Source organism: Meles meles, chromosome 10, assembly GCF_922984935.1.
Source record: "Meles meles chromosome 10, mMelMel3.1 paternal haplotype, whole genome shotgun sequence".
Lineage (NCBI taxonomy): Eukaryota > Metazoa > Chordata > Mammalia > Carnivora > Mustelidae > Meles > Meles meles.
In genome coordinates, this window is record NC_060075.1 from 10621078 (window position 1) to 10648807 (window position 27730).

General features: G+C 37.4%; 1 protein-coding gene across 5 annotated transcripts in view; it reads left to right on the plus strand.

The window, feature by feature from the left end:
- The window catches only part of TPK1 (thiamin pyrophosphokinase 1), a 350875-nt gene that overhangs the window by 141141 nt on the left and 182004 nt on the right, over positions 1-27730 (plus strand). The window contains exons 1-2 of one of the 5 annotated variants that reach the window (XM_046020782.1): positions 2607-2640; positions 2754-2823. The exons of 2 other annotated variants lie outside the window; for them this stretch is intronic. In XM_046020782.1, coding sequence (XP_045876738.1) covers positions 2804-2823 — 20 coding nt within the window. In that variant the 5' untranslated portion in view covers positions 2607-2640; positions 2754-2803. Of the gene's footprint in view, positions 1-2606; positions 2641-2753; positions 2824-13582; positions 13623-27730 lie in introns of those variants that run through there. 2 more of the 5 variants (XM_046020778.1, XM_046020783.1) reach the window with 2 other exon arrangements.

Consider the following 27730-nt stretch of genomic DNA (forward strand, 5'->3'; position numbering starts at 1 on the left):
TAAGACCACACTGTGAAGTTGACAACTCATTCTATTTGATAATCCTTAGCCACTAAAACCTATTTCTTAGGTTTTCATATTACTTGGGTGAACCAATTTTTATATAAAAAGATTTAATATACTTGTTAATTTTGTTTACAGATAATTGTTTTATATACTCGGAGGGTGATTACTCATAGTTCACCATCTGTTTCTATTTATCAGTCTTTTCAATCTCTCTATTCACTTGTTCTATGCCATATTTTATATGTTAGACCTATTTTAGATTTTTGATGCTTTTGAACTTTAAGTTTTGATATTTAGGAAATGTGCAGAATATTCTGTGATCTTCTGCATGTTATGCTTGTGGCTTAATTTGAATTTGACTGCCATTCCTCCTAAGGAAATGTATATTGTAGGAAATTGGTAAAATGAGCCAACCCTCTTAAATATCCAATATCCTTGTAAAAACTCTTATTTTTGTTATGCACTGTTTTAGTAGCTTAGGCTTTCCTTGTCCAGGAACACAAGCTTTTTTTTTTTTTTTTCAAGGTTTTATTTATTTATTTGACACAGACAGAGATCACAAGTAGGCAGAGAAGCAGGCAGAGAGAGAGGGGCAAGCAGACTCCCTGCTGAGCAGAGAGCCCAATGAGGGGCTTGATCCCAGGACCCTGAGCTCATGACCTGAGTCGAAGGCAGAGGCTTAACCCACTGAGCTACCCAGGCACTCCTTAAACATTTTATTTATTTATTTGATAGAGAGAGAATGAGAGAGAAAGAGCATGAGAGGAGAAAGGTCAGCGGGAGAAGCATATTCCATGGTGATCAGAGAGCCCGATGTGGGACTCAGTCCCAGAACTCGAGGATCACGACCTGAGCCAAAGGCAGTCACTTAACCAACTGAGCCACCCAGGCACCCAACACAAGCTTTTTGATCACGTAATGACTCTAACAAAAATGGAGGAAGAGGACCGATGTTGATTGAATGCTTACTGTGTTCTGGTGTTCTGATAACCAATATCTACAATTATTAAATCATTAATTGCTTAGTAATGCTAAGCCATATTATCCCCATCTACAGATGAGGAAGCAGAAGCAAAAAAGGAGTATATTTTTGCCACTTGACCTGTTGCATTTCTTTTCTTTTCTTTTTCTCTTTTTAAGATTTATTTATTTGAGAGAGAGGGAAAGTGAGAGAGAACATGAGAGGGGAGAAAGTCAAAGGGGGAAGCAGTCTCCCTGCTGAGCTGGGACCCGGATGTGGGACTCCATCCCGGGTCTCTGGGATCGTGACCTGAGCCAAAGGCAGTTGCTTATCCAACTGAGCCACCCAGGTGCCCTGTTTTATTTCTGATAAAACATGGAACAGAGAAAATAGTCTCACATATTATGGATTAGTAGAGAACACATTAGGACTTTTATTTCTGCCGAAGGGCTAATTAGATATCTTCTACCATATCCTGCTGCTTTTAAACACTTAGACATTTGGAGGTAAATGTATAAACACTTTTAAATGATAGATTTGCAGAAAGGGGAAAGGGATTTCATAAGTGCCATGAATCAAAGAAGTAGCTCAAAAGAGTAGTGTGTTTCTTTCAAAGATGCTGGTCCCAAGGCCTTTGCTGGTCTTTGTGGCTCTAGTGACTGGTTTTAACAGCTGCATGGGGACCAGAGACAGGCTTCCGTTGTTTGGGTGGAAGAATCAGAATCTCAGACATAACCGCATTCACTGTCCAGGATAAAAAATAAAGTTTGATCTGAAACCTTTAGGTAAAGGATATTTTAAAAAGTGAAGAAAAGAGGGAACTGATGCTAAGATATTGAACATTTCTAGGAAAATTGGAAATTAGAAAAGTAACAGCAACAACAAAATAGTAGCCCATGGAGTAAGAGAATTTCAAGGAACACTTCATCGGCAAAATCATATCTTACAGTGAAGGCAAGACCTAAAAGCCCCAGTTGGAGAGACCGTCAGTCTTACTCAAATATCTTATTATTTACCAAATTTTAATTTTGTGCCACCTCCCAAAATTTTTTACAGGATTTCACACATTTTCTAAATTTTCACTTAATATTTTAAAATAAACTTACAATGTTATGTTTATGATTTTATTTTTTTTAAGATTTTATTTATTTATTTGACAGAGATCCCAAGTAGGCAGAGAGGCAGGCAGAGAGAGAGGGGGAAGCAGGCTCCCTGCCGAGCAGAGAGCCCAATGTGGGGCTCGATCCCAGGACCCTGAGATCATGACCTGAGCTGAAGGCAAAGGCTTAACCCACTGAGCCACTCAGGTGCCCCTATGGTTTTATTTTTAAAAGAAACTTTTTATATAAAAACAAAATATGGAAACCTATACCTGCCATAAATAGGAAACATTGGTACAAATTAATAAAGGCCATAAAGGGGTATCTATGCCCTGTTTTCTCTTACTGAGCATGAGACCTATCTTCACTTATAAAGAAGGAAAAACAAGCTTCAAGAGAGATTGAAGACACCCTGTACTCTCTTCCCCTTTTATTTAATAAGAGGAATTGAAAAGGCTACGAAAAGGAAATACACTCTTGTCTTAGGTGATTCTGTCTGTCTTGAGTGCTGTGGAGGATCAGTTGCAGTGCAGCTATCATTGGCTAAATGTGAGAAGATCCAGAGGGGACAGTGTGAGTGTGTGTATGTGTGTGTCTGATCATTTTTTAATCAGTTGTTTATCATTTACGAAGCACTGCTCTAAGCTGCTTATATTGAAATGTTCTGTTTTTTTTTCTATTTGAAGCTCTTTTGCGAGCCTGTGCTGATGGAGGTGCCAACCGCTTGTATGATACCATGGAAGGAGAGAGGGAAAGGTAGGCTTTCGTTCAGCCTGTGTCCACAGTACCACTAACCTGCTCTTCAGGTGGTTTTATTCTCTCCTTGATGAATGATCGCTATTGATGTTCTTTAAAATTAGCAGAAAACCACACCAGTGAGAGAGCAGCTCAACCTTTTTGTATAATTTCTTAGTTTTGAGTGTATCTCTTAGAAGAACTGGGCCAGTTATACTCTTACTTAAAAGCTTCTCATTCTAGTCGATCAGAGAAAGACAATTATCATATAATCTCACTCATACATGGAACATAAAAAATAGTGCAGAGGATCATAGGGGGGAAGGGAGGGAAAACTGAATGGGAAGAAATCAGAGAGGGAGACAAACCATGAGCGACTTTTGACTCTAAGAAATAAACTGTGGGTTGATAGAGGGTGGTGGTGGGGGCTGGGGTAACTGGGTGATGGGCATTAAAGAGGGCATGTGAAGTGATGAGCACTGGGTGTTATACGCAACTGATGAGTTACTGAACTGTACATCTGAAGCTAATGATGTACTGTGTGTTGGCTAATTGAATTTGAATAAAAAAAACTATGGCAAAGAAAAAACAAAAACCCTCACTCTACTACTTTAAAAGTCTCATTAAGTAGCTTTATCAAATATCGATATCTGTGAGGACTTTGAACATTAAAATAAAACTCCGTTTAAATGAAAAACTGACCTCATATAAACAAGTGATACGTGCTGAGGCAGAGTGAGATTTTTGTAGTAGTGTTGAGTAAAGCTAAGTATAATTTAACTTAGTTACTTCTGAGTTATGCGCATACATGTATTTTAGGAGATAAATACCTTAATCTCAATGATTTGGTATCTGTGCTGTCTGGCTTTCCTGACCTTTGCATGGTGAGCTATTTTTAGATAAGAGAATACATTTGATGAAAGCAAATTTAAATCTAGCTCATTGCCAACATGTTTATAGTTCAACCTCTTGGCAAACATAAGAATTTATAGTCTAGATATAAGTAGACTGGCTGTGAAATTTAGTTCCACTTCTATCATATGTGTTATTAAATGTACTGAAATGTTTACAGTTTGAAAAATCACCTCCTTGCTGCAAAAAATAAAATAAAAATATTATGATTCAACATACCACAGGTGTGAATTAAATATATGTAGTTTGAAATGATGTAAAATACGTTTTTATGGCATCAGAATTTTTAACTTAGGCTTCTAATATTGGAGCTGCTGTTTGAAAGCAGCCAGTTGCTTATAGGAGGAGAACATGTTTCCTTTAAGATTGGGAATCCTAATGTCTAGGGACTGGATGAATTATCAAAGAATACGGCAATAGTGAAAGCCTAGGAAACAATTTAAATTCTTAACATTTCATAATTCTTCATTTTTTAACTTTATGGATTCTTCTGACCGTATTCTCTAAGACCTCATGGACAGCGTGTGAAAAATACTCTAAACAGTGCCTGGGCTGGTTATTTCAGGGAAGAGCATGATGCCCATGAGGCCAAGATTATGAATTGGGTATCGCGTTTCATGCCTGTAGCTGGCTTGCTGGCAAGGAGTCTAGTATTCAGTGCTATTTCTTTAACGGTAGGTGCAGCTCATGAACGTAATTATATGAACGAGAGCTGTGAAAAGTTATTAACACAGTGCTTCCAACTCTGCTGTGACCATAAGAACCATCCAAAATGCTTGTGAAAAAAATACAGATTTATATACTGATTGTTCTTATTGGATTGGGCAGACCTAATGAGAAAAGAGAACACACAACATTTTTATTCACATTAGAAAAGCAAAACAGGTTACAAGGTTTGTGGAATACCTTTTTTTTTTTAATATTTTTTATTTATTATTTATTTGAAAGTGAGAGATCACAAGCAGGCAGAGAGGCAGAGAGATGGGGAAGCAGGCTCCCCGCCGAGCAAAGAGCCCGATGCGGGGCTCAATCCCAGGACCCTGGGATCACGACCTAAGCCAAAGGCAGAGGCCTTAACCCACTGAGCCACCCAGGTGCCCCTATTTTTGTCCAGATTTCAAAATAACATTTCTAATATTCTTAACACATCTACACGTAATCTTATGGAAGTCTTCCAAAAGATGTACATGATTTATTTAAGAATCATTTGACTGTAGATGAAGATATTCAATAAGAAAATATACTTTCTGTTGCTTTTCTCATTCTAATATGTTTGCAGTGATTCATACTCTGATACTTAGGAACATGGTGTCCTGGTAGATTGTCTAATAGGGAGATGAGTAAACTAACTGACTCACATGGGAATTAAATCCTTGGAGTAAATCTCATTAAATACAAACCCTAACCAGTTTCACTAATTGGATATAGGTGATTAAACATGATTCCTATTAGTTGCATTTTTTAAAAAGATTATTTATTAATTAATTAATTAATTTATTTATTTATTTATTTGACAGACAGAGATCACAAGTAGGCAGAGAGGCAGGCAGAGAGAGAGAGAGGAAGGGAAGCACGCTGCCTGCTGAGCAGGGAGCCCAATGTGGGGCTCGATCCCAGGACCCTGGGATCATGACCTGAGCCGAAGGCAGAGGCTTTAACCCACTGAGCCACCCAGGAGCCCCCTATTAGTTGCATTTTTTAAAGAAGATTGTATTTATTTATTTGACAGAGGCAAAGCTGGAGAAGGAACACAAGCAGGGGAGAGGGGGAGGGAGAAGCAGGCATCCTGCAGAGCAGGGAGCCCAACATCCGACTCTATATCAGGAGGCTGGGATCATGACCTGAGCCGAAGGCAAATGCTTAACAACTCAGCCACCCAGCTGTGCTCCCTTATTAGTAGCATTTTTAACATAGAAGCCACACAATGAAAAAGGAAAAAAAAATACAAATTTTAAAAAGCCAAGTATGATTTGTGGACCATTGTTTGGCTTGTTCATGTTTGCCTTTTTATTTAATTTCCGTATCTATAATGTAATACCTTACAACTTTGTAATAAAAGAAGAATGTGTAGAGAATCGTCTCGCACTGAAGACATTTTGGAATGGAAGGAAGGAAGACTGATGCAGACAGGAAGAGAGGAGCAAGAGGAGGAAGAGGGCTTTATGGAGGGAGAGAGCTGAGGCAGACACCAGCAGTGACTTTACATCTGTACCATGTACTCTATACCATCTTCATAAACATCTGCTCTGGAAGTGGCCTCTATTTATCAGGCCAGTGTTTCTTGTTTTGTTTTGTCTTTTAAAATAAAGAAGTCCTAAGTGTTTTTTAGTGCTTTCAAAATGATACATGTTGATTTGAACATATGTTAGTTGAAAGAAACAAAAAAGAAAACAAATATCTGTTGTTTCTTCCTAAGTAGCAAAGGGTTACATTGAGTCTACCTATTGGTTCTGCCCTTTGGAACAACAGAAAATGTGACTAATTTTCCTTGTTCAGGTCGTTATAAGGTCCCTGATGCCTACAAAATTGTGTGGGGATATACATACTCAACAAATACTTGTTAATAAATGAGTACTTTATTATAGTTACTCTGTTCTCTCTTCCTATAAGGTTTTGAGTGACTTTGATTGATCCTCATACTTTGGATAAACAGATGACCTTTGCTCTGAGGATTGACAGGTTCTGATTTGGGGGCATGCTCAGTCTGAATGTCAGACTGAGGCAGGTTGAAGACCCAGTTGGGGAAATGTAGGATGGGCACCGCCAATGACAGTTGGGTCTCCACTTTGGTTAGAAATTTGAGATTAAAGAGGAAGAGGTTTTAGGAAGACTCCATACTTTGTACTCCCATATTCTTTTTCTTTCCTTCTTCTTCTTCTTTTCTTGTTTTCAGTTGAGATAAAAAATCTGAACTTCATCTATTTGGTCACCCAGTTTCTCCAACATTATTTTTAAATCATCTGAACTATCCCCACTGATTTCTGATTCCAGCCTAATATGTAGGTTACCATATGTGTGTGTGTGTATGTATGTATATATAGATAGATAGATAGTATATATATAAAATCCAATAGATTTCTCTCTCTCTCTCTCTCTCTCTCTCTATATATATATATATATATATATATATAATTCCTGAAATACAGTTGACACACAATATTAGTTTCAGGTGCACAGCATTGTGATTCCACAACTCTATTTCCATACACCTAATTTACTGTTTTCTTAACCCCAGATGTATTTTTTTTTTTTTTTAAGAAATGTGGGGTACTGTGGTGGGGAATTAGATGTATCAGTACCCTAATTCTGTGGCTTTAACCTGATACTGACAAAGTTGCATATCTGTATTTTGATACTAGTCTGTGATTAAAAACTCCTACGGTAACCTCATAATATCTGCTTCCTGCCTTCTTGAAAGTAGGTAAATCCCACCATTGGTCTGAACCAGGATGGTAAAGCACAGCCTTGTAGTCAGAATAATCACAGGATGCAGAGGGGGAAAAAAATACAAGTGAAGCACATAAGGTTTTCTAGGAGATTTTATGGAGCAAATTTTGTTTCTTGCCCATCATCGATAGGCTTTGGAGGACCTTTGTTTTTCTTCTTCTTCTTTTAAAGATTTTCTTTATTTGAGAGAGAGAGAAAGTGAGAGCACAAGTTGGGGTAGGTGGGGAGGCAGAGAGAGAGGGAGACTCCCTACTGAGCAGGGAACCCAGCCCCAGTGCGGGGCTTGATCCCAGGACCCTGAGATCATGACCTGAGCCAAAGACAGATGTTTAATGGACTGGGCCACCCAGGTGCCCCTCTTTTGTTTTTCTACTGACAATTCTGTTGACAGTTTAGTAGATCAGCAAAGAGTAAAATGTCCACATCAAAGAATATTGAAAGATTATTATTTGTGGGTACCAGGTCAACAGTAAGGATTATGGGAGAGTTAAGCACCCGGACCACCCTCCTCTCATACCTAGTGATTCCTCTTTCTGCATCTTTCACAGATATTCTAAGAGAACAGTTTCTAACCAGGGATAGAAAAGTTGTCAGCTATGGCAATAATTACCAACCTTTTCCACCATAGGGAATATTAAAAACAAACATGTAGAAAAGTGCACAAATTATAATGATCTAGCTCAATGAATTGTCACAAAGGGGAACAAATGAATAAATGGTATAGAGAGCAATAAATAGAATATTACCAGCATTGCAGAAGCCCTCCTCTTGCTCCCTCCCATCATCATCTCCCCTCATAGCACACTGCTATCAGACGCAATACATGTTAGATTAATTCTGCCTATCTCTGGTATTTATAAAATGGAATCATAATATATTGCATTTTGACTAAATGGACTTTTTTTGGGGATATAGAATTGATAGCTCTGTGAACCTGCAGAATGGATTAAGAAACATTGCTATAGGTCCTTATAAGGTCATGCTGATTATGGTAGGAGGTGGAAGAAGTGATGGAATCAAGTAGAAGAGATAGGAGATGTATAGAAACCAGCAAGAATTATAAAATCCATACCACATGAAAGTAAAATGACAGTATGGGAAAAAAGAGTTGATATCATTAAAAACAAAATACCTTTAAAGATAACGTAGACATTTGTAAACCTTACTCTATTAGAAAGTTGAGGTAAATTGATCAAAAAATAAAAAGAGCTTTGGAATGAGACAATATCTCCCAAGAATAATCCAGTGGCAGTAATAAGAATGTGGCTTTTAACTTATCATTCATTCATTTTTATTCACTCAAAAGCTTATTGAATACCTTCTATGGTTAGACATTTTAATAGCTACTGCGAATATATAAATAATTGATTCCTGCCCACAAAAAAAAGACCTTAGAGTAATAGATGTAAAGAAGAAATTAGTATGCAATAGGATAGATTATAAAGCACTTAATGAGAAAATTCTCATCCAATGTGATAGGTTTTGTGACAGAGGAAAGCACAGAGGATGGACAGTTAATCCAGAATTGGGGTATTAGAAACAATTCTGAGGATCCTGCTGAAGTATAAAAGGTTAGGGTCACAGAGTAGGGTGTGTGTGTGGGGGGGGGGTGCACACACATGTGCTGACTAGCAGGGAGGAGGGAAGGGAAGGTTCTGTTTGTCTCCTGGATAAAATCTAAACTCATTTCCTATCAGGGTTTGTCTTTTACTTATCATTTTAGCCAAATTGTTTCCTCTTTTTTCCCATGCCTTCTCTCCTCACTGCCTGGGCCTCAGAAGCAACTTCAGATAGTTTATTTTATTTTATTATTATGTATAAATCAGAATACCTTATAGCTAGAAAGATCATGCCCGTTTTGTCTGAAATCACATATAGAACTCATCCTACTTACTTTCAGAATGTCTTATATTTACACTGTGTCCTCATTACTATCTCAGTGAGTCTTTTATCAGAAATGAAGATTCTTGCCTTTGAATTCATTGGTATTTTGAGTGTAACATGAATATCAGTGCTACTTGTGTTTTTTTGTGATTTTAAAGGATGCGGAGACTTTGAAACTCAACTGAGAAATAACTGAATTTGGTATCATTACTGTATGGGGACTTAAAATGGAAGGGGTGTTGTTTTGGTAAGTTTTCTCAGAATAGTTGAATACAGATCTGAATGGGAAAGTCCCACAGATGATCATATAAACATTAATTTAGCTCAGATGTTTAAGAGCTGCTTTCTGTTGAATTTAAAAGATTGGCATCCTAGAGGAGAACATAGACAGTGACCTCTTTGATATCAGCCACAGCAACTTCTTTCAAGACCCATCTCCAAGGCAAGGGAAACAAAAGCAAAAATGAACTTTTGGGACTTCATCAAGATCAAAAACTTCTGCACAGCAAAGGAAACAGGCAATAAAACAAAGAGGCAACCCACGGAATGGGACAGGATATTTTTAAATGACACTACAGGGACACCTGGGTGGCTAAGTGGGTTAAAGCCTCAACCTTCAGCTCAGATCATGATCCCAGGGTCCTGGGATCAAGCCCAGCATCGGGCTCTCTGTTTGGTGGGGAGCCTCCTCTCTCTCTGCCTGCCTCTCTGCCTACTTGTGATCTCTGTCTGTCGTATAAATAAATAAAAAATCTAACAACAACAAAAAAAGAAAAGTGTAAATGACACTACAGATAAAGGGCTGATGATATCCAAAATCTGTAAAGAAATTCTCAAACTCAACACCCAAAAACCAAATCATCAAGTGAAAAAATGGGCAGAAGACATGAACAGACACTTCTCCAAAAAAGACATACAAATGGCTAACAGACACATGAAAACATGTTCAATGTCATTAGGCATCAGGGAGATTCAAATCAAAACCACACTGAGATACCACCTTATACCAGTTAGAATGGCCAAAATTGACAAGGTAAGAAACAACAAATGTTGGCGAGGTTGTGGAGAAAGGGAAACCCTCTTACACTGTTGGTGGGTTGCAAGATGGTGCAGTCCCTTTGGAAAATAGTGTGGAGGTTCCTCAAAAAGTAAAAACTGAAAAAAAAAAATTAAAAATAGAGCTACCCTATGACCCAGCAATTGCACTACTGGGTATTTACCCTAAAGATGCAGATGTAGTGAAAAGACAGCCAAGTGCACCCTAATGTTCATAGCAACAATGTCCACAATAGCCAAACTGTAGAAAGAGCTGAGATGCCCTCAACAGATGAATAGGCAAAGAAGATGTGGTCCATACATACAATGGAATATTACTCAGCCATCAGAAAGGATAAATAACCAACTTTTGCATTAACATGGACGGAACTAGAGGAGATTATGCTAAGTGAAATATGTCAAGCAGAGAAAGTCAATTATTGTATGGTTTCACCTATTTATGGAATATATGGAGGACATTAGGGAGAAGGAAGGGAAAAATGAGGGGGGGGAATCAGAGGGAGAGACGAACCATGAGTGACTATGGACTCTGGGAAAAAAACTGAGGGTTTTAAGGGGAGGAGGTGGGGAGATGGATTAGCCCAATGATGGGCATTAAGGGGGGCACGTATTGCATGGAGCACTGGGTGTTATACACAAATAACGAATCATGGAACAGTACATCAAAAACTAATGATGGAAAAAAAAAACAATGATGTACTGTATGGTGACTAACATAATTTAAAAAAAAAAAGATTAGCATCCAGTAAAAATTCCCTGAAATCACACAGATGACCTTTCATGTAAACAAGTGTTAATGAGGTGAGATGAAGGGGAACTTGTGGTGATCAAATAGAAAAGGATTCAGGGACGCCTGGGTGGCTCAGCTCGGGTCATGATCTCAGCATCCTGGGATGGAGTCTCACATCTGTCTCCTTGCTCAGTGGGGAGCCTGCCTCTCCTTCTGCCTCCTCTGCCTGTCACTCCCCCTGCTTGTGCTCTCTCTCTCTCTCTCTCTCTGAGAGATAAATAAAATCTTCAACAACAACAACAACAAAAGATAAGAAAAGAGAAGAAAAAGTAAGGATTCATTCCCAATTTCTTATTCCAGTCAGACCATTTATTTTTTCACAGTTTGGATTTCAGACTTCCTAACTTTATACATTCTTGCAGCTTTCTTATGAGCAGATCAATACTGCTTTTCAGAGTGATCCAGTGGGTATCAGACTGACTGTTGTGGCTCTAAAACTCACTGTGCCCTAGCTAAGCCAACTTCAGACTACGATTTAAATAACTGAATAATGTGGGATTCTAGCTGTTACAGATAGCAGGAATTCCAAGTTGGGAACTATGTAGTGAGAAGGCATGCACGAATTTTTCAGTTAGTTCAGGATCCAAAATCTGAATCTGCAACTTCATTACTATGAGACTTTGGCAAGTAATTTCACTTTCTCGGGCTGTGATTTTTCCACCTGTGGCAGTTCAGGGAAAGATCAGGATCTTCTGGAGTATTCAGAGGAATCGTGAAGATTTTTTGAAGAAGAAATGTATTACTTGGGCTGGTTACACAAGAGTGGGATAAGCCGAGAGGGTAGAGGGTGGCCCTTCAAAGCTACGATATGATGAGTTATAGGATAGTTGAATATGTGTATGAACTAATTTCGGACAATAGCTGTAAATATTCACTCATGGTTAATATTTTGCACGTGGTAATTGTACTACTTCCCAGAAAAGTTGTAAGTGTTGGAATGAAGGAATATAACATTTAGCTTCTCTGGTTCTTTTTTTGGTTTTGATTATCTTTGTTCAGGTATAATTTTGTATGATAAAATTCATCCATTTAAGCATTCAATTCAGTAGGTTTTGTAGTAGTATACAGGCATATCCATGAGTTGTCAAGAATAGAGCATGTCCATCATCCTGAAACGTTCCTTCCTTTCCTTTGGCATCAGTCCCCAACTCCTATACCTGGGCTCCTGAAGCCTTCTAGAATGTCCTATAAATGGAGTCATTCAGCTTGTTGTCTTACGTATGTGCTTTTTTCACTTACCAAATGCTTCTGAGATTGTCCCTGTGATTGTGTGTGTAGGTAGCTTGCCCTTCTTCAGTGCTGAGTGGTGTTCTGTTATGTGGGTACACCACAGTCTTGTTTGTTCATTGAATGTGGTTGATAGACCTGATTCATCCTTTTAGTTGGAATCTGTTGCCACTTTTTTCAAGTGATTCTTTGGGAGGAATGTTAGTTCTTTCAGTCAGAGCCAAACATAATTTTCAAAGTTGTCACTTATACCCTCGACGTGAGATAAATAGTAGAAGAGATTCATATATAATGCTTATATTCTACTGTATCTTAGTGAAAATCTTGCAAAAGCTTGCTCAGTACTGTTAGCTTTTTATGGAATAAGACAATAAATATAATATTGTTATGTAATAAATTGGTGTCAAGGATCTGAGCAGATATTGTGATCTTAATAACCTCTAATATATATGACAATTGATTTCAGTTGACCTATGACTTATTTTCTTAGTGATTGGGATTTATTTTAACTAATGTTCATGCATTTCATGGCATAGTTAAAAAAATATGCTTTCAGTATGCTTGAACATATATAGAAAGGGAACAAGTGTGTACTTGCTTGAGAGAATCCAAAGATCATTGGTTTACCTTGATTTCTTCTAAGCCTAGCCTTAAGAATTTTAGTCACTTGCTTCAACAAGTTTCTATTAAAAAGTATTCATGCAATCAAATTACGAGGCTCTGTAAGCATGTCAACATTATTGGGTCTTTGAATCAAAATGATGGAAGGTAAAAATGATTAGCACATTTAAAAGAAAATTTGTTAGAGGAGTCTTATTATTAAAGAACCCTACACAATCAACTGTGAGGGCATATTTATCTTGAATTGTTGATTGAATTGGTTTTGTAATATATTTTAGTCTGTTATCAAATGCTATAAATCAGAGATCTCAAAGTTACCCATGCATAGCTCTGAATCATTTCGGGGAGTCAGGGGCAAATAGTGTATGCAGAGATACTGTGTTTATCAGATCATGCATGAAGTCAGAATAAATTTTCAGAAGGAAATCATTTTAAGCAGCTGCAGGAAGTCAGTTTACAACTAAATTTAATCAAAGGCATTGTTCTTTATGGCTATTCTATTTCATAAAGTATGTTCCTGACAAAACCCTTTTCCTTTCCTGCTCTGTGGATGGAATCTTCAGAAATAAATTACCCTCAGATGATTTTTCAGAGAAACCTGGATCATCTGTCAAAAGTTTTGAGGGTTAAGGCCTCTGCCTTCCGCTCAGGTCATGATCCCAGGGTCCTGGGATCGAGCCCCGCATCGGGCTCTCTGCACCGTGGAGAGCCTGCTTCCTCCTCTCTCTCTGCCTGCCTCTCTGCCTACTTGTAATCTCTGTCAAATAAATAAAATCTTTTAAAAAAAAGTTTTGAGTAACACATGGCTCTTTTTTATTTTTTATTTTTTATTTACAGCATAACAGTGTTCATTGTTTTGGCATCACACCCAGTGCTCCATGAAGTACGTGCCCTCCCTATTACCCACCACCTGGTTCCTCAACCTCCCACCCCCCTCCGCCCCTTCAAAACCCTCTGGTTGTTTTTGAGAGTCCATAGTCTCTCATGGTTCATCTCCCCTTCCAGTTTCCCTCAACTCCCTCACCCCTCCATCTCCCCATGTCCTCCATGTTATTTGTTATGCTCCACAAATAAGTGAGACCATATGATACTTGACTCTCTCTGCTTGACTTATTTCGCTCAGCATCATCTCTTCCAGTCCCGTCCATGTTGCTACAAAAGTTGGGTATTCATCCTTTCTGATGGAAGCATAATACTCCATTAACACACGGCTCTTTTAATTTTGCTTTATGAAAAGAAACTTGAATAGTTTTAACAGTTAATACAGTTTAAGAGCTCATGTTTCCCAAGTTTTTTGGCTAAATTTTCAATATATTATTAGATGGCTGAGTTAGTAATAATTGAGAATAGTCACATAATATTGTGTATACATATGTTTATTAGAAAGCTGTGCAACGGTCCCTGTCTGTTCATACTCAGTTAAGTGTGTGTCATATACTCCCATGCTTGCACACATACACTAGGTACTTCTGTGGAGTTTTCTCATTAAAATTTTGGTTTTGTATTATCAGACCAATAGTAATCAGAATCACTCCAACAACAAGACAGCATGCATTATTTGTTGGCACATCATTATAAGACATAAAACTTGAGTTGATGGTGGGATTGCACCTGAGCCAACCATGGCCTTCCTATTAATAGGGGTCAGAAAAATGACAGCTGGAATTCAGTTAAAGCAAGGACTAGTTAATAAATTTTGTGAGAATATATCCAAGTGGCACTTGAAACAAGATAAGCTCTGGACTTTCACTTACAGTTCTGGGTTAGCGATCTGAGAGGTGTTTGAGACTATATTCCTTGAAGACTTCAATTTTGCCTCTAGCCTGGAAATTCAAGAATATGCTGAAGAGTCTCAGAAAGGCTACTTAAAATACAACAGGAAACATTTTACCACTCTGAGAAAGAAATCATTATGTGTAAATATATAAATGCGCACATATTTGAATGTGTATGTGTATGTATTATGTCTATTATGCTTGTGTCTGGATATTACACGATCTTGGCAATAGAAGAGAGCTTCTTCTCAGAAAGTCAGAGGAAGGGAACTTAAATGATGAGCAAGGAGACACTAGTCTGTAAATGCCCAGGTTGATAGGAACTATAATAATAGTAAGTCATGAATATTTGAAATATTGACTTGCTCTCCAAATTGTAGGATTTAGAGACTGTACTTAGCGCTTCTCTTGAATGACATCAGCTGTGGTTTTTGCTTGGACTGTGGGAAGAAGGTGTTTATTCCACAGGATTTAGATCTGTGAGCTCTGATTTTGGCTTTGGATGTCTGGTTATGTGCATTTGTGCTGGATACCATGCACGGGTGCCTGACACCTGGGGTGTGCTACATAAGGCAGGAGGGGCCATGGTGGGAGTGGTTGTTTAAGCATTAGTGCTCTTTAGCAATGATTATTTAAAATATTGGTATCCTCTAAATATTGGTTTCCTACTCAGTTAATTATTTTAAAAACCATTGACATGCCCATTGAAATGCCAAGGAGTTAGTTTTAACATCACACAGAGGTACTTTTTCATAGAACACTGTATCTGATTAACTTATAAAAACCCTATTCTAAAAAAACAAACAACCCTCTTTTAAAATTCATTTAGAACATCCCTCTTTCTTCTGCTTTCTTCCAAGTATTAAAATCCCTCCAAAACTCTGCTCATAAGTTGTGTTTCCCCAGAAGTCTTTGCTGGTAACTACCAGTTTCTATAGGCCTAAGTCAGGCTTAAGTTAAACTTTTCTAAGCAATCCTTGACTATCGTTCCACATTATGTTGAAATTGTCTATCAGTGTTTCTACTTAATTAAACAAAATTCCTTTTCTTGTTTTATTTACCTTGGGAAATAACTCTAGTCCTTGGGACCAGATTTGACAAAAATTGAAAATATTTTTAATTGAGCAGTATTACTCCTTTTAGATAGTTTTCCCTGAAAATAATAATAATTTCCTCATCGGCCAATAGATGACAAATCCTGAATGAACTAGGTAAGGGTATTTGATGGCTAAATCTCTTGTTTTAACAGGTTATGTCAGTGTTCTTCTGGAATGTTTTCCTACTCCGTGTTTCCCTTAACATTTATCACAACACGTTGGAATCACCTCTTTGCATGTTCCTGCCAGCCTGTCACCCAGTGACATTGCACTCTCTCTAGCTTTTTCACGCTCTCATCCCCAGTAAGTAGGTCACTATATGCTTAATAGAATGATTAGATATGCTCTTCCATAAAAATGTAATGTATTCTACTTTCGTAGTTTAACTATGAAAGCATATTTTTGACCCAGTAAAGTAATTCTTAGTTACTTTTATTTAAGAGCAGAATCAGAGAATATCAAAGGCTCTCCTGTTAACATTGTTAGGAACGTCTTCTTTATTTTACTTATTTATTTATTTAGTATCAGTGGGGCTTCCTGGTTGCAAAGAAAAGAAAACCTCTGACCAATGTAAACAACAGCAACAAAATTAGGTAAAAATATTATAATTAACAGTTCATAATTGGGAAGACTGGAAAGCTGGGCCTGGGAAGAAATATGCCCGATGTCTCTACAGTACATTTGTGTTCTAAGAACAAGTTAGGGCTTATCCTCCACCCTCTGTGAGCTGGCCACTGGGTGCTGCTGATGAATTCCCAGTGGCTTGTCTTTTCTTGTGTAAGAGTATATGACTGACCAAGTCGAGGTGGTTAAAATCTGCCTTTGCCCTTGTTTGTAGGGGTAATGCATGAGTAAATACGTGACTCCTATTTGTTTCTGGATTGGTCTGTGCCTGCTATCAAGAATCACACCCTGTTAGTTTCATGGGTAGGGACAGCCAAATGCAAATTCAGTTACAAACAAAATCTTCACAAATGCCCACCCAAAACACCTTCTCTCTGGCTGCCAGTGCTTCCGCCTTGTCCTTGGATCTGCTAACGGTCTTCAGTAATCTTCATACTTCCCCTGCCATAGGCACCCCTCCAACTTAAAACTTACTGTGATCTAAAATGAACCTAGCTATGAGATTTCCCCCCCCCATTCTCTTAATGACGGTGAAAAGGAAGTTATGTTTACTAAACTATCATATGTGTAAATGATAAAATATTTCTCATGTATTCTAGGAAATTTAATAATATTCCTCACAAATTTTTGGAAAAGGGTATAGTGGGGCACCTGGGTGGCTCAGCCGGTTAAGCGTCTGACTTCTGATTTCAGCTCAGATCATGATCTCAGGGTCATGAGTGAAGCCCCATGTGGGGCTCTACACTGAGCGTGGAGTTTGCTTGGGATTCTACCTCTCCCTCTGCTCCTGCCCCCACCGCACCCCACTTGCAGGTACCAGCACTCCCAAAAATAATAGAGGAAGTAGAGTGTGCACTTTCTTAGTTTTAGAAAAGCTTGCTTTTAATCATATTCTGTTTTTCTCTGAGTTCATGTTATCTATATTTTTCTAAGTATACTCCTTAAAATCCCACTCTTAGGGTTCATGATTTTTCCGCAAGGCTTGTGATATTTTTTAGATCTCTTTTGCTTTTAAAGTATCTTCCTCTCAATGGATTATCACCAAGACAAATTTACAACACACAACATGGTGTTCTTCCCTTGATGGGAATCTTTGTGACAATTAGAATTTTTTTTTCTAGTTTGTACTATGTAAAAAGGTCTCCTTGTTTAAAAGCATAGCTTCGCTTTAAGAATACAGTAGTACAGGTTACTACAAAATTCCCTTGATTTTTCTTTTTAAGAGGAAATTTACCCAGATTTGGTTCTTACTAAAAAAATTAGAAGTTTGTAGATGGGAAAAAATGTTCTGTGACTTGAAGCGTGGTACTTAAAGAGGCAGCTGAAGCTCAAAGCCTAGAATGCAGTTTTCTTTCTACGGCTCTCATCGTATTTTTTACTTCATGCAAAATTCACTTATTTATCACTAGCGGCCTCTAGTGTGTATTCAATTTTTTCTTGCTAGGCTGTACATTAGTGGGTTATTAGTAACTAGAGAGCAGTTCCACATGTTAGGAGCAAGAAAAACAACTGTAGTTTCTGTCATCTTACCATTATATCAGTCAGTGAAAAGAGCATTTCACATAGGAGTGGGGTCTTACGATTCTTACAAGTAATAGGGCTTTCATGATGAATTTCCTCCGTGTGGCAGCTGTTCACCAACGTGTCCTGATGTGGTGGGGAGAAATGGCTGATGGTCATGAATAGCACTGATGCATTCTGATGCTTTAATATGATGGGATTGATTTAGGATATAGGTGGCAAAGGTTAACAAAACTGACGATTTTAGCCAAATCATATATAGCAAAAGTCTTAACCAAACTGTACTCGTTTGTTCAATTTTAAAGCTATGTACAGATAATTTTAATGAAATCATAATCACAAATAATAGCAATAGAAAAAAATCAATTCATTTAAAGGAACCAAATCTGTACTATTTAGTATTTACCTTTTGATTATTGATTTAACCTTATATGTTCCTCTTTTTTTCTTTTATTTTCTCTCTCTCTCTCTTTTTTTTTTTTTTTTTTTTTTTTTTTGAGACAGAGAGTGTGCATGTGAATGGGGGAAATACAGAGGGAAAGGGAGAGCGAATCTTAAGGCCCAATCTCATGACCCCTACCTATATCATGACGTAGGCTGAAATCAAGTCAGACGCTTAACTGACTGAGCTATCCAGGCACCCCTATATTTTCCTTTCTCTTAAAAGGTGCATGGCTCCCTACCCTTACCCATCTTTCTACTTACACAAGTAATTACAAGCTCATCATAATGAACTTAGGGAATACAGGCAAATACAAAGAAAAATTAAAAATAACTTGAAATCATCTAGGATCACAGTATTGATATTTTTACATATCTTTTTCAATTTCATATTTTTGTAAGCATGTTTCTCTCTTGCTGAGTGTATGTGTGCACATGTAATAAAATAGGGATTTTTGTGCATATATTGTTTCACATCACACCTGTTTTTTAACATTGTATTATGAACATATGTCATTAAATAAAAATTATGTTACATTCTTTCAGTCTTCATATATCAGAAATGTATGTTCATAACTTTTTATAACATTGATAAGTAAAACTTATGTAAATTTTATAAGTAAAATTTTGAGTTCTTTGCACTTAAAGTAGATTCTTGGAAATTAAGATATGAGGTCAAAAGTTATGAATTAAAGAATATTTTCTCCCACTTTTCAGGCTGTTTCATTACTTTCTTGATAGTATCTTTCGAATCACAAAAATTTTAAATTCTGATGAAGTCTGGTTTAACCCTTTTGTAGCTTGTGATTCTGGTGTTGTATATAAGATTCTTTGCCAAATCTGAAATCATGAGGTTTTATCTCTGTGTTTTCTTCAAAAGTTTTATAGTTTTAGTTTTTACATTTAGATCTTTCAACCCTTTTCATTTTTGTGTGTGTCGTGTGAAGTAAGGGTTTAACCTGATTCTTCTGTGTATAGCTATCCAATTACTCCAGCCATGTGTTGATGGGTGTTTGGTTGAGAGCACGGTTGTTGCCCTACTGAATGGTCTTGGTACCCTTGTGAAAAATCAGTTGACCATAGATGTATGAGTTTCTTTGGTACATTATGATTTCTGTTCCATTGATCTGTATGTCTAGTCTGGTGCCATTACCACACCATCTTGATTATTACCATGCTTTTTTAGTAAGTTCTGAAGTTGAGAAGTAAGAGTCCCACTACCTTGTTCTTCTTTCTTTCTTTATTTAGCCTATTCTGGGTTCCTTACAATTAATTCCATATGAATTTTAAAATCGTTTTGTCAGGGCGCCTGTGTGGCTCAGTGGGTTAAGCATCTCCCTTTCGCTCCAGTCATGATCCCGGGGTCCTGGGATCAAATCCCACATCATGCTCCCTGCTCAGTGGGGAGTCTGCTTCTTCCCCTGCTGCCCCTCCCCCTTCTCATTCTCTCTCTCACTCTCTCTCTAACATAAATAAAATATTAAATTAAAATCATGGGGCACCAGGGTGGCTCAGTCTTTAAGTGTCTACCTTTGGTTCAGGTCATGATCCCAGGGTCCTAGGATCGAGGCCCACATCGGGCTTCCTGTTCCTTGGGAAGCCTGCTTCTCCTTCTCCCACTCTCCATGCTTGTGTTCCCTCTCTTGCTGTTTCTTTCTCTATCAAATAAATAAAAAGTCTTTAAAAAAATTAAAAATCAGCTTGTCAGTTTCTACAAAAAATTAACAAATTCTGATACAAACTGTATTGAATTTGCTGATGAATTAAATCTGTTGATGGGCACTATTGCCTTACAGTGTCAGGTTTCAAAAAAAAGTGCAGAAAAAGTTTAATACTTCTTTTGGACAGATTGCTAGAAAGACACAAAATAAGAACTAGGCAATCTGAGTAGACCTCATGGCAATGGGGGGATTGAATTAGTAATTTGGAAGAAACAAACTACTTCAAAGGAAAGCCCAGGTCCAGATGGCTGCACCATTGATTTCTACAAAACATTCAAAGAATAATCAATACCAGTTCTTCAAAGTTTTGGAAAAAATAGAAGAGGGAATGCTTCCCAACTAATTTTCTAAGGCTCAGTGTTCCCTAATACCAGAACTAGACCAATGAGAATACAAGAAAATTATATATAAGAAAATTATATATATATATATATATATACCCATATATATATATATGGATACAGAAATCCTCAACTATATATATATATATATATATATATATATATATATATATCATATATATATATATATATATATATATATATGATATATATATATATCACTCAAACTGAAACAACCTAACATTACACTTCAGAGAGCTAGAAAAAGAACAAACTTAACCCAAAGCTAATAGAAGGAAGGAAATAAAGATTAGTGCAGAGAGAGAAAAAACAGTGTAAAAGGTAGAAAAATCAATGAAAATAAGATTTGGTTTTTTGAAAAGATAAACCAAATTGAAAGTCCTTACCCAGACTAACCAGGAAAAAAAGAAAGAAGAGTCAAATAAAATCATAAATGAAGGAGACATTATAACCAGTGCCACAGAAACAAAAAAGATCATGAGGGACTATTATGAACAATTGTGTGCCAACAAATTGGAGAACCCAAAGGGAATAAATAAATTCCTAGGAACATACAATAAAGCACACCAAGATTGAGTCAAGGAGAAACAGAAGGCCTTGGGATGCCTGGATGGCTCAGTGGGTTAAGCATGTCTTCGGCTCAGGTCATAATCCCAGAGTCCTGGGATTAAGCCACATGTCTAGCTTTTTGTTCAGCAGGAGCTGCCTTCTCCCTCTCCCTGCCACTCCCCCTGCTTGTACTCTCTTTCTCTGTCAAATAAACAACATTGTTAAAAAAAGAAAGAAGGAAAGCCTGAACAGATCAACAACAAATAAGATTGAATCAATAATAAAAACAATCTAACAGGAAAAGGCCAGAACAGATGGCATCACAGATGAATTTTTCTAAACTTTTAAGGAAAAATTAATCCAATCCATCTCAATATAAAATAGAAAGAATACTTCTATTGTTTTTAAAATCAAGCCAGCGTTACTCTGATATAAAGCCAGAGATCCGAAAACTATGAAACAGTATCCCTGATGAAAACCTATGCAAAAATCCTCAACAAAATAGCAAAGCAAATTCAAGAGCACATTAAAAGAACCAGACACCATGACCAAGTGGCATTTATCCTTGCTATGCAAGGATGAGTCAACATATCTTCAGCATGATACACGATAGTAACAGAATGAAGGATAAAAATCACATTATCATCTCAATAGATGCATAGAAAGCATTTGACAAAATTCAGCACCCTTTTGTGATTAAAAACTCAAATTACCTCAACACGATAAAGTCCATATATGGAAAGTCAACAGCTGACATCATTTTCAGTGGTGAAAAACTGAAAAGTTTTCCTCTAATATCTGGAAAAAGACAAGGATTCTCACTCTCATCACTAGTATTCAACATACTACTAGATATTCTAGCCAGAGCAATTATGCAAGAAAAAGAAATTAAAGGCTTCCAAGTCATAAAGGAAGAAGTAAAATTAGTTCTGTTTGCAGATGGCATGATCTTATATCTCTAAAACCCTAATGATTACAACACAATAAAAACAAAAAAAAAATCTGTTGGAACAAATAAGTGAATTCAGCAAAATTACAGTATACAAAATCAATACACAAAAATCAGCTGCATTTCTACACAAAAACAACAAAGTCTCTGCAAAAGAAACTAGGAAAATCATTCCACTTACAAAATCATCAAAAAAGAATAAAATACTCAGGAATAAACTTAACCTATGAAGTGAAAGACTAGTACACTGAAAGCTGTGAAATGCTGATGATCTTATATTAACTGTTCTGATAAAAATTAATCAGGACATTTTGGAGGTGATGGGTGTGTTGATGTTGTAGATTGTGGTCGTAGTTTTATGGGTGTGTCTGTCTTTATCTCTAAATCTATTAGGTTGTATACAGTAATTATGTGCAGCTTATATGTAAAGCATTTTTTAAAAATCTCAAACAAGGTAAGAGCATATACATTTTTCTAGAATTTGCTTTTTTTTTTCACTTAGCATGGAATAGACACTGACTGTGGGACAGTTGTCAAGTCTATGATGAAGTCAACTCATCTTAAAGCTGCCTATTTCCCTATTAGTGGACATGATATTTAACCTTCCCTGTATTATTAAATATTTAGTTTTTTCTTGTTGTTTTTGTACAGATACTCTATGTACTATCCTTTGTAGCATCGATTCTCGAGTGGGATTGCTGTAAGTTCTATTCCATTCATGATCCCAGTCGTCTGTGAGTGTGCTTGTTTTTCTTCAGGCTAGCAATACTTGCCCCTGAATTTTGACGTGTTCTTGTGTCAGTCAGTATCCTACTATTGCTTTAATATTTATTTTCTTGACAAGTAATTAGTTACCTACCAAAATTTCAAGTACTCGGTGCCTTTTATATTTCTTGTGTGACTTTTCCTTGTGTGGTGTGAATAGCCTTTGACAATTTTTTCTGTTGGGTTTGTTTCCTTTACCACTTTGGAGTACTATTTGTATATTAGGGATAGCATATAATATATAATATAAAATATTGTATTTTGACTTTATACTTTTTTATAAGCACATTGTTACATTTTTATACAGTGCAATAGGATTTGTCATTGTGTGTTTTTTCTCAGAACGTTCCTTTTATCCCAAATTATACAAATATTTAAATATCTTTTGGCACCTTATATTTTGGATTACCCTCTTTTTTGCCCACCTCCCCTTATTTAAGTTGTACAGTTTTGCAGAGAATATTAGTTCAAATCTTTGAATGATTAATTCCTCCTTTCTTTAGACAGAGTACCGTTTTTTGCCTTGTATGTATAGCCCTACTCTTTTTCAGCAGTGTTCTCAGACATTCTCCTCCTAACCTATTCCTTTAATCAAATCCCATCTTTACTCTATAGCAAGCAGCGCAAATTGTCCTCTTCTGCTTCGCCAATACATTTCTAAAATAAACAGTTGACCAAATTAACATGGATTACTAAAATCTGCAAGGGAGTCATGTGGTTGTATAGAGAACTTTCTCCATGACAAAGTCTGGCTCCATTTCATAAATGCATACGTGGAAGGCTGTTAGACTTAGCTGTCCACAAACAAAGATTAGGCTCCCTGGATTTGAATTTTGGCTCTAGCTTTTATTAGCCTTGTAACCTCAGGCACGTTACTTAGCTTCTCTAGTAATGACTTTTATTTTAGCTGAAGAGCTTAAAATCGTGCTTACTGTGTACCAGGCATTTTCTTTTCTTTTCTTTTTTTTTTTTTTAAGATTTTATTTACTTATTTGACAGATGAGTAGACAGAGAGGCAGGCAGAGACAGAGGAGGAAGCAGACTCCCCGCTGAGCAGAGAGCCCGATGCGGGGCTCGATGCGGGGCTCGATCCCAGGACCCTAGGATCACGACCTGAGCTGAAAGCAGAGGCCTCAACCCACTGAGCCACCCAGGCGCCCCTACCAGGCATTTTCTAAGTGCTTTACATGGATTAACTCTTAATCTTCACAACCACTCTAAATTATCTTCATTTTACATATGAAGAAGTGAGGCTCAGAAAGTTCAATATTTTGGGCAAGCTAGGAAGTAGTGGTGAGGCTAGGAAGTAGTGGTGAGGCATAATAGGACATTTGTAATAAGTGCTTCTTTCCTTCTGCTTCTTTTTCACTCTTGTCTTCCTCTGCCTTCCTTCTCCTGGCCTTTCTTTTCCCCTTTTACCATTTTCCCATATTCTTCTCTCTCCCTATTCCCCCCCCCTTCAGTATTCTCCCTTCTCCCCCCTTTCCTACCACCTTTCCCCATTCTGCCCCCTCTTCTTCTCGGTTCCTCCCCATTCCCACCCACTGCCTTCTCCTCTACCTTGCTACTTCATTGTATTATTACCAGCATTTGTGTGCTCGGTGCTCACACATCATGTTTAGGCATATTTTCTAAATATATCAGCCTCCCTCTTGATTATTACATGCGATAGATCTTTAGCTCACTGATTATCTTGGCTCTTGTTGAACTTTTATTTTGTCATTAGTAAGTGGCAAGTACAGTGAGAGTTAAATGTAAAAATCAAAGGAGTTCGCACCATTTATTGAACGTTTGGAACACCTTTTAGTACCAGCCAATCAGTACCATTAGATCGAGGATAGCAAGATGAGGTGTACTGGTCTGATGGATGCCAACAGTGTACAGAAGTATGGTCAGTGGAGACAGAATTCCTTATACCTTTAGTCACTTGCTATAAGCAGTCAGTCTCCAAAAAGTTGTGAAAACAGTCTTCCTGCTCTTTATAATGTAACATTGTACCTCTATATCTCTGAAGGGCCATCCCCAGTAAGTACCTCTTCAGAATGCCGGAGCACCATGGCAACCGATGCCTCCAAAATGTGAGCTGGGCCTTTAATTGCTCTGTCCAAAAACACGTTTCAGGAAGTTTCCAAAACTACTGTATTATATGACAAAAAGTTATAATTATTGTAACCATCTCAGCCTGTGTATCAGGTGTATTTTGGGGATGAACCTACTTAGAAATAAGTATCCCTGTTCATTTTCTTTCCTTGTTCATTTTTAAAGCATGTATGTTATATAGGAGAAGATTATATTTAAAAATTTAATAGAAGTTATCTTTTATCAATGTTTGTTTTCCTATTAATATTTTATATGAAAATATAAGTAAATTTATATGATTGCTTTCCTTCATGATTCACAGTATGCGATAAAAAGAGATCTAATTCTGTTTAAAATTATATATCCTAAGGGGACAGACACTAGTTGCCTGTGTGTATCAGTTTTTAGTTTTCATTTTTATTTATTGTCAAAATCAATATGATATTTGGAAACTGGCAAATTGATTCTAGATATCTGAGGGACTAAAATTTGTGGAGCAATATTAAGTCAGTTTTATGAGGAAGTTGGATGATTCATACTTCACAGAACCAGAGTCCTAAGTTTGAATGGCTGCTTTACATGGTGAAGCAGATTGGATACTAGCTGTACGTACAAAATTCACTTGACTTCGTGGATCTCCATTTCTTACAAAGAGTAGTGAGGATATTGGAGGAATTCCTTTTACCCCGTCCAGCAATGCTTCATCCTCGCTGGCTGCTCCAGAGAATCCATGGCCTGGATGGGTTGTAAACAAGTATTTATTACTTACAGTTGAGGAGGCTGGGTAGTCCAAGATCAAGATTCAGTGTGTGATAAGATCCATTCCCTCTGGTTCATAGATGCTTGTCTTCTCACTGTGTCCTGATGTGGTGGAAGGGATAAGACAGCTGGGGGCCGGGGGGGGGGGGGGAGATGTCTTTTACATGGTCACTAATCCCAGTCACAAGAGCGCCACCCTTCTGACTTAGTCACTTCCTAAAGGCCTCACCACCTAACAACATCATATTAGGGGGTTAAGATTTCAACATACAGGGGCACCTGGGTGGCTCAGTGGGTTAAAGCCTCTGCCTTCGGCTCAGGTCATGATCCCAGGATCCTGGGATCAAGCCCTGCATCGGGCTCCCTGCTCGGTGGGGAGCCTGCTCCACGCCCCCGCCCCCCGCCTGACTCTCTGCCTACTTGTGATTTCTGTCTGTCAAATAAACAAATAAAATCTTAAAAAAAAAAAAAAAAAAAAGATTTCAACATACACATTTAGGGGTACACAAACATTCAGACCGTAGCAAGCAATAATAATATTCTGAGATCTGTATGAGTTTTGTTCTATGGGTGTTTGAATGTTATTTGATGGAGGTAATTTTTTTTTTTTTGCTTTGGATATATATATTATTCTTTTTATTTTTTAAAATTAATATATAATGTATTATTTGCCCCAGAGGTACAGGTCTGTGAATCATCAGGTTTACACATTTCATAGCACTCACCATAGCACACACCTTCCCCAATGTCCATAACCCAGACACCCTCTCCCTACCCTCCAACCCCAGCAACCCTCAGTTTGTTTCGTGAGATTAAGAGTCTCTTATGGTTTGTCTCCCTCTTGATCCCATCTTGTTTTGATGGACGTATTTTAACAAAACTTAAAAAAATTAATGAATGTTTGCAACAGGAAAAAACAGGAAAGAGCTAATAGTCTATTTTTAGTCTTCATGTGGATAGAGTAAAAAGTATTTACCTTGATAGGTATAAAATGAAATTAGAAGTAATTGATATGTGGCCAGGGACGTTTTGAGGAGAAAAGTTTACAGAAAGACATCGAAACCAGGCAAGTGATTTAAAAAGTTAGGTACTTCCCAATTCTACTTTATTCTGAGATAAACTGTGGTCTTTTGTACGTGGTTGATATTCAGTGAATGTTACAATTTTATTAATTACCAGACATTTCAATAGTTACTATCACTGGTTAACAAACCAACCACGAAATCTGAGCACGTCAAGTGGTACAGATTATTATAGTAGAACTTCTTACCATTTGTCCTAGGGACATAGAGCCCAAAGAAGAGTTGGTCTAACATAGATTAGTTAGATTAGGTTAGACCTAAGAAGTAATACTTCCAATTAAGGTCAAAATTTGAAAAAAAAAAATTGCATGAAAGAACAGAGTTAGTATTGGGTTTTTCCTGTTCATCTTTATTAATTTTATCTTGAGTGAATATATAAGGAGTTCTGAGTCTAGTTTCGTAATACCTCGATCCCCACTGCTCTTGTTCTTACCCTTTGGCCCTGCAGTGACAGCCAGGTCCATTGTCCTGTGCTTGTAGCTGCACCGTATATGTGAAAGAAGAGGAAATACGATTTTTCCCCCTAATTGTATTAAGTGGGTTGTGGCAGCTTCTGCCCTCTTGCAAGAGTCTCTGGAAATTCTATGACCCTGAATCCTAACCCCAACCCATTGGTATATCAGTACAATCTCTCTAGGAGCTGAGAGCTTCTCTGTCTTGACTTTTATGACTTAGAGAGGCACCCAAGTTCTGGGGCTTCAACTCTCGACGTGTAATACTCAGCAAACTAAAGCTCTAGTCTCCTTTTAACTAGGGATCTAGTCTATTATGTAGCAATGTGGCCCTCTTGAGAAGACATATTTGAAGTTTTATTATTCTTTTGAATCAGAACAGTTAACAGGTAAATAAATGCCTGCAGAGCTAATTCTCATGGGATGGGAAAAGTAGAATATTTCTGGAGGATGAAGGCAAACATTCCCTTCTTTACATAATATATTTTTCAGAGTTTCTGGAGGCTAAGGCTTTTTGTAGGAGCACTGAGAAATCCAGGAAACTTTCATTTTTCCACACTTAGTTTTAAGTTGGAAGAAATCCTACCAGGTCATGCAAATGTTTTATGTAAAAATAGTAAAGGATGGTTTATATACATAGAGTAAAGATAGGCTTTCTGGAAGAGTTCTAAAAAAATATAAATGTAGGGAAGAGAAATGAGATAATTGTGATGTAATTAGAAGCATTCGTTTTGGGGAGTTCTCTCCCTCTACCTAGTGATTTTTGTAGTATTTCAAACCTGTCTAGAAGCCTCCTGTTTCTAGAAGTATGCCAA